Genomic DNA, 9,375 nt, shown 5'->3' with positions numbered 1-9,375 from the left:
CATTTTTTGTGAAAACATAAAATATAGAATAAATTGTATTCAAACTAAATTGTATTTATATTTCAATATCCAGTCTTGTTATATTATTATTATTCACTTTAAAATTATAGTTACTATTTGTTTGTATCAGTTTATATTCCAAAAATCAGGATGTATTTCAAACGCTAAATCAATACCAAATAAGTTTGTATTTCCCTTCTTATAATGTATTCATCACAATTTTATATATTATATTTTCATCAAACTTATATTGCTTTTACAAAACAAAATACAAAAATATGTCTTCCTAATACAATTATGATTAAAACTGCAGAGAGTATACACATGAATACAAAAAATGTCTTACAAAAAAATAAAATAAAATAAAAAAGTGTCTTACTAATACAGTTATGATTAAAATATAAAAAACGTCTTGCTAATACAATCATGATTAAGACCTGTATAATATCAAATATAAATGTATTAAAAATCAAACAAAATAAACATATAAATGAATTTTTAGATTCTACTAAATCTGAAAAATAAAAATAAAATCACAAAAAAAATTGAAAAAAATTGGTTTAAAAGACTAAAAAATCTTAAATACATAAATATTTGATGAATATCTAAACAAAATCACATAAATATTGATAAAATTGACTGAAAATCCATAATATATACAATTCAGAATATACACCATAATCGGTAATTTTAAAAAGCAAATCAAAATAAATCTCAGTAAATAATGGAAATTACCTTTGCCAATCGAGAAAATTCTTGAATTAATATAGAGATTTTGTTTAACAATCGAGAAATTTCTTGAATTAAAATAGAGATTTTGTTGAACAATTTGTGAGAACCTTGAAGAAAGAGAAGCTGAAAAAGTGAAAGGTGGGGGAAAGAAACGTAAAAGGTGGGGAAATAAGGGTAATGGGTAGTGGTGTAATTGTTTTTTTCTTTTTAAACGATTATTGGTTTAGAATTTGGTCCAATATAGGACTGATTTGATAAATAAAAGGAAATTTAAATAATAAAATCTGAATACAAATTATTTTCTAAAATATTGTCATTCTGACATTTTAAATAAATATTTTAAAGTGTTGATGTTTTGACTAATTATGTTAGGTATTAAGACTTGATTGCTAATTTTCCCTAAGAAAAATGAACATGACTCAATCTCAAATATTTACCATTTATAGTAATAACATTTTTTTTCACTTGATCACTTTTAATTCATATTACAAAAGAACAATTTATTATTCACATATAATACAAGTTTTATTGATGGATAATACATTTATCACACATTTTAATATACTTATAATACAATGTGTCAACTTCTTACCAAACAAGCATAATATATTTTTAAAAACAGTTATAAAACATATATATTGCATACTTGATTCACTTTTAATACATATTGCAGATTTAACATAGTATTGCTATAAATGGTAATAAATAAAAAGTATGGCTAAAACCAGTAATTATTTATTAAAAGGCACCAATCCAAATAGTTTTTCCTTAAAGAAATTATGAACTTGGCCCATTAACCACCAACTAATAAAAATTAATATTTAATAAATATTCATCAACTAAATAACCATAGTTACACGAATAGTTTAAGATTCTCATTTAAAATTTACGGAAAAAGTCAATATAGTTCGAGTACTCAAAACGACCTAATGGGTCGTTACAACTTTATACACTAAATCATCTATTATATAAGTAAATAGACACATAGATGGATATATGATCTATTTAAATCTTTATTAAAATTGAATATATCTAACCACATAGATAATAGTATATACGCCAACAAAGATAAAGTGTGTCCCAGGAACTTTGGCTATAGACTACAGTGCATGGGTACTTATGCCTATTCTTTAGATTTTATAGTCAAAATGGTTTTAAGTCATAAGTAGATTATTTTTTTCCTATTATAAATATAAGTGGAAATTAAGTTAACAAATTTGAGATGAAAACATAATTTGACCATTGTTGAAACAAAACCTCGTACATTCTTCTATATGACCATTGTTGCATCTTTGGGTATGTGAAATATCCCTTCAGGTTTGCATCATTGGAGTGTGGGGTACGGGAGGAATTGGGAAAACTACATTGATGAAGAATCTGAACAATGAGCTTCTAAAGATTGACGTGTCAAGGCCCAAACTGTGTTTTGGTGTTGTGGTATGGATTACAATGCCCAAACCAGCGGACATAAGTAAGGTTCAAGTATTAATTGCCAAAAGATTAAGCCTAGATGTAGATAAGGAGGAAGGTGAAGAAAGTACTTCCCACAAAATCTATGAAAGGCTCAAGAAAGAAAAGAGTTTCCTTCTCATACTAGATGATGTTTGGGAAGCTATAAATTTGGATCGTGTAGGTGTGCCCAATCCCATCAATCACGCAGGAAGCAACGTTATTATAACTTCTCGTGATTTGGGTGTTTGTAAGAAAATGAAATCAGACACCAAAATGGATATTCACACATTGGATGTGAATGAATCTTGGCAACTATTTATCAAAAATGCGGGAGATGTTGCCAATGAGGTGGATATTGAGCCATTGGCAAAGGAAATTGCAAGTGAGTGTGGTGGTTTACCTTTAGCAATCACTGTTATTGCAACATCTATGAGAGGGAAGTCAAGGGTCGAAATGTGGGAAGATGCTCTAACATCACTTAGAATGTCTGAACCTTGTGACAATAATGTGATACATGATGTTTTCAAGGTCATCAAGTTGAGTTTTGATTATTTAGAATCTCCGGATACTGGAAGCAAAAGGAAAGGTGACATTAAAATTTGTTTCTTGTATTGCTCCTTATATCCCCAGACTGTTCCAATCGATGATCTCATTTGTTGCTTGTGGGCAGAGGGGTTCCTTGGTGAACATGACACATATGAAGAAGCATACAACAGGGGAATCACAATTGTTGAGAGTCTAAAAGATGCCAGCTTGCTAGAAGAAGCTTATAAGGTGGATTATGTGAAGATGCATGATGTGGTTCGTGATGTTGCTAAATGGATAGCTAATAACTTTGGGAATGAACACATTTCTGTTTTTCAAGCTGGAATTGGGTTGACTGAGATATCACATACTACTAAAGTATCAGCTGCTTCTGTCAAGAGAATATCTTTCGCAAGCAACAAAATTGATTATCTACCTGATTGCTTCACGGAATGCTTAAAGACAACATCTTTACTTTTGCAACACAATGAATCTCTTGTGAAAATTCCCGATATATTCTTCTTGTCATTTCCAGCTCTAAGAGTTCTGAACCTGAGTCATACTGGTATTAGAGCACTGCCTTGTTCCATCAACGAGTTACGTCAACTACATGCTCTAATACTACAGCATTGCCGCATGTTGAGAGAGTTACCATCTATTGGTAATCTTTGCAATTTGCAATTGCTTGATTGTGATCGTACAATGTTACGTTACCTGCCGGAAGGAATGGACAAGTTGACAAATCTGAGGCTCTTAAATATGCCTAATTTGGAGAGCAGCATCGGCCAAGGATTTTTCCTCAAACTTTCTAGCATTGAAATAGTAGATATGATGGGTTGCTGTCTTGGAGCAACTTATTTTGATGAGCTATCATCTCTACGCAATCTGACATCTCTTTTTATTAGAGTGGATAGCTCATCAATTTTCAATAGAGACCACAAATGGATGTCTAGATTGAAAAGATATCACATTGAAATTGGGGAAGCATCAGGGCTTGGATTATATTTGAAGATGTCAAAAAAGAGGGATGAATCAGAGTTTGGATTATTGAACAAGTCAACAAGGATGATAAGCATCTCCAAGTCTGAAATTTTCAGTGACGGAGAGCTCTCAAGCATGTTGCAGTGTGCTTCACATTTGTACTTGGCAAACTGCATGGGTCTCAGGAAGTTGATTGTGAACAAGAAGAGTACTACTTTTGATGGATTAAAATCACTACACATAGAGAGTTGTTCTTGTGATTTCACACCAGCAGAAGAAGGAAATGAACAGTTTGATGATCCTTTGCCAAATCTGGAACATCTCAGTCTCTTTTCTGTACATAATTTAAAGAGTGTCTCTGATTTCGGTCAACTTCTGGGGCTAAGATTTTCTGGATTACGTCAACTGGAAATATCCTCTTGTCGTAATCTAACATGTCTTTTTAATGCTTTTTCTGTACCCAACCACTTGGAAGAAATTCCAAGAGTTCGGAAGTTAGTGCTGAGAGAATTAACAAAATTAGGAACGTTTGGGGAGCCAGAGAGTATGTGGGAACACCTGGAGGAACTTGAGGTGTTCGGATGCTACGGAATAAGGAAGTTGCCTCTCTCTATTCAAACCTCCAACAACATCAAACTGATAAGAGGATCATTAGAATGGTGGAGCCGCCTGAAGTGGGATGACGAAAAATACAAGTCATATTTATGGCAATTTTTTAGGATGCCGCTGCCGCCCAAACGTGGGCAAATTAGGAACAAAATCATAAACGACTTAATGAAGTTGAGTAAGGGATTTTTGTCAACTTAAGTCAAGTTCCATTGCAATACACTCAAGTTCCTCAAGATGTTCCCACCATTGCAATTAATGGAATAAGGAAGTTGCCCTCTCTCTAATTCAAAACCTCCAACAACATCAAACTAATCAATGGTGGAGCCAACTGGAGTGGGATGACCACAACGACTAATCAACTTTACACCATTGTTTCACTGCATTTCAGGTGATGTGCCAATTTACTTTACTACTATACAACTATTTTGCCTTAAGGTCATAGAGAAGAGAATACTTGATTACAATTATAAACTACATCTCTATCTATACTATTCAAAATATCAAATCAAAGCCCTGCCACAAATAACTAGATACGTGTATTACAAATTCCTAAAAAGACTTTTTGATAAACTAAGATACAATATTGAAATACTAAAAATATCCTTGTGAATGCATTAATTCCAACAAAGTTATGTTGATTCTAACGATCCTCGTAAACTTTTTGTGAATTTTACATGCTTTTTTCTATTTTAACCCCTCACCTGTAACTTTTAGATGTGTTTATGATTTGCTAGGATAGATGATACGATTTTTTACATATGCGTAGGGAATATTTAAATCGTAATACTTTGACAAAGATTTTAAATACATTTGAAGATAAATATTATTTTTAGCGGATAAGAATAATATAACCTAAATTTAATTAGAGGTTATTTGATAATTGATCAAAAGATTATTTTATTTTATTTTAGAAAAAAAGAATGGACAAAGCCCAAACAAAAAGAGAAAAGGAAAATAAACAGTGTCAAATTTAAACTATCTGCTTTTTATGAGTTTCATAACTAAACTGTTAGAAGTGTGAATTTCATATCTGAACTATCACTTGAGAAACTCACATTACTATCTTTTATTACACTCTCTTATGGTATGTGTACTACAATCTCTCTTTCATTTAAAAGAAAATGTCACAGCATACTCCATATGTATTTAGGAAAATACTTTCTACTTGCTGCACAACTTTTTTAAAATAAACTTTTTTATTTCTATTATATTCAGTAAACATGTAAAAAAAAATATTTTTCTAAAAATATATGTACATATCTAGCACAAAACGAGGAAAATGTAAAAAATAAAATAAAATTAGGAGCGAAGGATGGGGTGTTGTAGAATTTTTTTTTTAAAAAAATAAAAATAATATCTTAATTCTTTTTGGAAGGAATGGGTGATTTTTTTTTTGGGAGGTGGGGGTGGAGGTGGGTATGGATTTTTAAAAATGATATGCATCATCATCTCCTATTCAGTTGATATTATATTGTGCACATGCATTAACATGAGATTGAATATGAGTCGGGTCGAGCACGTGGAGATCGTCCATGTTGCAATGGTTTTATGTTTATGAGTTGGACACATGGAGTCTTTTGTGTTGGGGATTGTTTGAATTTGAGATTCTGTGTTGAGATCATCCGCACAAGCACGTGGAGAACGTTTGTGCTGATATATGGACCTTTACGAGTTAGTCATGAGTCCCGACTATCTGACTGAGAAAGTGGGTGTATACAATATTTTGACCATTACATTACATTTCATCTACATTGCATTTTATATTGAGTTATTGAGATGATTGTGATACTGATTCGACTTGATACATGTTGTGATCGTATCAGTAGTGTAACTAATAGTTGTGGAAAAGTAGATATTTTAATTTTTATTCTGATACCCAAACACAATAAGACCACTGCACTAGTGGTTTATCATTCAAATATTATCATGTGTGTTGAGCTTGACTCGTTGTTGCCTCATTCAGGAATATGACGACAATGATTCTTCAGCTTGTCGGATATCTTAGGTTTCTTCTGCCAAAGTTTGTACAATTCTTGCTCTCTGGTTCCGATATTTTGATTGCTTGATTGATTGTACACTGAGTAGTTTCTTGTTTCAGCTGTGTTGTATGATTATCTTTGTTAATTTGTAATAAACTAGTATTTGCTTCTGTGTTGAAACATTCTTAAATTATGTTGGGATATATACTATGTTTAAATATAATATTTATTATAGAATAATTATTTATTCAGTTTTTCATAAAAAAATTAATAGATCATATATTTGTTTTTGGTGTCTATTTACTTATATCACCGGTTCTTATAAGTATAAAGGTTTTTTGTTCACAATCTAAGATGGAAAATGAACATGCCATTGGTACGATTGTAGCACAAGATTCTATACAATTTATCTTGATTTTGGAAACGGTACAGTTCCAACTACACTATGTATGTATTGAATGAGACCGAATAGAGATAGTTGTTTTAGACTGACTGACTAAATCATATTCTCTAAACTATAAAATATACTTATATTAATCCTGATATAACTATTATGATCTGTTTATATTAATTATCGTTTTGATTTATTAAAAGGTGAAATTCTGAGATGAGTCAATATGCCTGGTAGATTGGATGATAATAATATATATTGATGAAATAATAAGTTAGTTGATGGAATCCATATCTTGATATAGAGATTGATAATATGTCTTTTTTAGAAGCTCATAAGTTTTCAAAGGAAACTAATCATTCAGTAATTTTTTATTAGTATTCGTAATTTTAACATAGGGAATTAAACAAGTGTTTAATGAGAATTTTGAAATATAAATAGAGAAATGCAATTACGAATTTCTATTCTAGTAGAATGATTTGTAATTTAATATAGTAAGAATAATTTAAATTAATTATTTGAAATTATTTTCATAATAGAAACTCTCACTAATTAATTATGTGATCCCTATAGTACCCATATTTAATTAGAACTCGGAATCCTAATTCTAGGAGAAAAAAAAAAAGTATGTGGCTTTCTTGTTCTTGAAAGTAACGTGTGTTTCTTCTTCTCCTTTTTGGATTGGGGTAAATTCTATCAGTAGGCTTCTAATCTAGAAAGAGAATAAGGTTTTTATACGATACTTTTTCATCCAAGTATTGAGAGAGGTCGGCTGTAAACTTGGAATCATTGTAGAAGACTGTAAAATTGTTGTCTAACTCGTGGATTCGCTTGAAGGCCCGTCTAACTTGTGGATTCACTTCAAGGTATACGCTCACAATTCAAGATATAATTCTTGAACTAAATTTCAGCAAGTATATGTGTTCTAGCATAAATCTATAGATTATTTATTATTCATGTAAGCGGTATGATTTTGGTATGTTTTCGTTGTGCATATAATTATTGTACATTCAAATTTAGCACATGATCTTCATTTTCCATGCTTTGTTCTCAAGACAAAAGAAGGAAAACCGAGAGAGAGCCTATCTCACATTTGTGACAGGTTTCTCATGTTGTAATATGGTCCATGGTAAACAACTGAAAACTTATCAGACAAGAAATTTCACTACCTTAGGACTATTATAGTTTCATCGGCCTGCTGTCTAGTTGTAGTTGGATTGCCAGGTGTTCAGAATGCTCCAAATTCTGGTTTATTTGGTTTGACGGAAGTCATTTTCGTTTCAGTTCTAGAGTGAAAAGTATTTTCGAATGAAAGAACTTATCAACATCCAGCAGTGTTAACACCAGACCAAAACATTTAACCTTAACAAATAAAAATTATACTGAAAAAACTAATAATAATGTGAATTGAAAGTCACATGTGTTGCATTTTTTGGTTTAGTGCAAACACCTGATACAGAAAACCTGATATACAAATTATGAAGAAAGTAAATCGTATGACAGTTACCTCCCTATAACAAGTTCTTTTGAATAATTTATAAGTATATTTATAGAGTCCATAAACTATAGATTACACATATACACAAGACAATACAGATTGTGATGCTAACTGGCTTGACAGTTCAAATTTGGATCATCAACTGTGTTAAAGTACAATGTAGAAAGTTTGTCATCAAACTTGGAAACCAGTTGATGGGCAGACAATCCGCAGTACCGCTTCCCTAGTCTAGCGATGAAAATGTCAATTATTTTCTTGAACATGTCGTCTTCTTGGATTAGAGGTTGCTCCACAAACTCAACTAGAGGCATCCACTGCATTGAAAAAAGAAAAGATAGCTCGAGTAAATGCTAAGTCGCATAAAGCTGCAGACTTAAAGTCTAACTCAACCTCAAACGCTAGCTCATCAGGTGAGTATTACCCAATACGATATGCTTACCTTAGCATCCTGAATTTCTACATCATCAACCATGATCTGTTTTGACAGGGGTCTTAACAGGCAGACAAAGAACAAATCTGACTTTTGAAAGGCCACATCATGAACATGCCTGAAGAAGGACATGATAAATGTTAATTTAAACAATGGTATCTTGTTTGTAAACTGTAAGATCAACAATTAGAGTCCAAAACTAATGTACATAGCATGAGATAGAGCAAGAAGTTGAATAAAGCTTGAAATATCCTAAAGGAGACGGTGAAATCTAGCGAATAGCCACTCCACATACTCTGTGTCTGAGCCAAGTTGTTTGGATACTTATGGTATCAGCATTTTGTGTTCTTATAAGATTTCTAATACAGCTCTTCCTATCGATAAAAAGGTGTAATATATATGATAAACTCATAAGTTATTTGAAGAGGAAGAATTGTGTTACCTGAAAGCCATAACCTCCACAAATTCAGTATCAATCTGGAAAAAGTAATGAGAAAAGAAAAAAACATTGTTTAGATAACGATTGGTCGTTATGTGTTGCTAATTTAGGAAGGCGATATGTTTAAGTGAAAATTGCTTACGCCAGTTTCCTCCTGCACTTCTGTCACAATTCCTGTAAAAATCTCCTCGGACTGAGTTTGACGAAAAAACTAAACCGAGTAAGTATACAGTTCCATGCTTCAATCTTTAATAACTAAGTCAAAAGTACCAAAATGGTAAGGTCAAATTGCAATACAGGAACATACCTCATGAATAAAACCAGTTGGTATTTTCCATA

The 9,375-nt window shown here is 31.7% G+C and overlaps 1 protein-coding gene across 1 annotated transcript in view; it reads right to left on the bottom strand.

The window, feature by feature from the left end:
• Positions 1-8,221: 8,221 nt before the first annotated feature.
• LOC102596142 (nudix hydrolase 8-like) overlaps positions 8,222-9,375 on the bottom strand; it is a gene marked incomplete at its 5' end in the record, with an annotated part of 2,541 nt that continues 1,387 nt past the window's right edge. Inside the window, 5 exons of the mRNA XM_006358272.2 lie at positions 8,222-8,481; positions 8,607-8,715; positions 9,040-9,074; positions 9,179-9,229; positions 9,344-9,375. The exon at positions 9,344-9,375 is cut by the window's right edge and continues 14 nt beyond it. Coding sequence (XP_006358334.2) covers positions 8,275-8,481; positions 8,607-8,715; positions 9,040-9,074; positions 9,179-9,229; positions 9,344-9,375 — 434 coding nt within the window. The remainder of the gene's footprint in view (positions 8,482-8,606; positions 8,716-9,039; positions 9,075-9,178; positions 9,230-9,343) is intronic.

Source organism: Solanum tuberosum, unplaced genomic scaffold, assembly GCF_000226075.1.
Source record: "Solanum tuberosum cultivar DM 1-3 516 R44 unplaced genomic scaffold, SolTub_3.0 scf00273, whole genome shotgun sequence".
Classification (NCBI taxonomy): Eukaryota; Viridiplantae; Streptophyta; class Magnoliopsida; order Solanales; family Solanaceae; genus Solanum; species Solanum tuberosum.
Note: the sequence above shows the minus strand (reverse complement) of the source record. Positions and strands in the feature narration are given on the sequence as shown.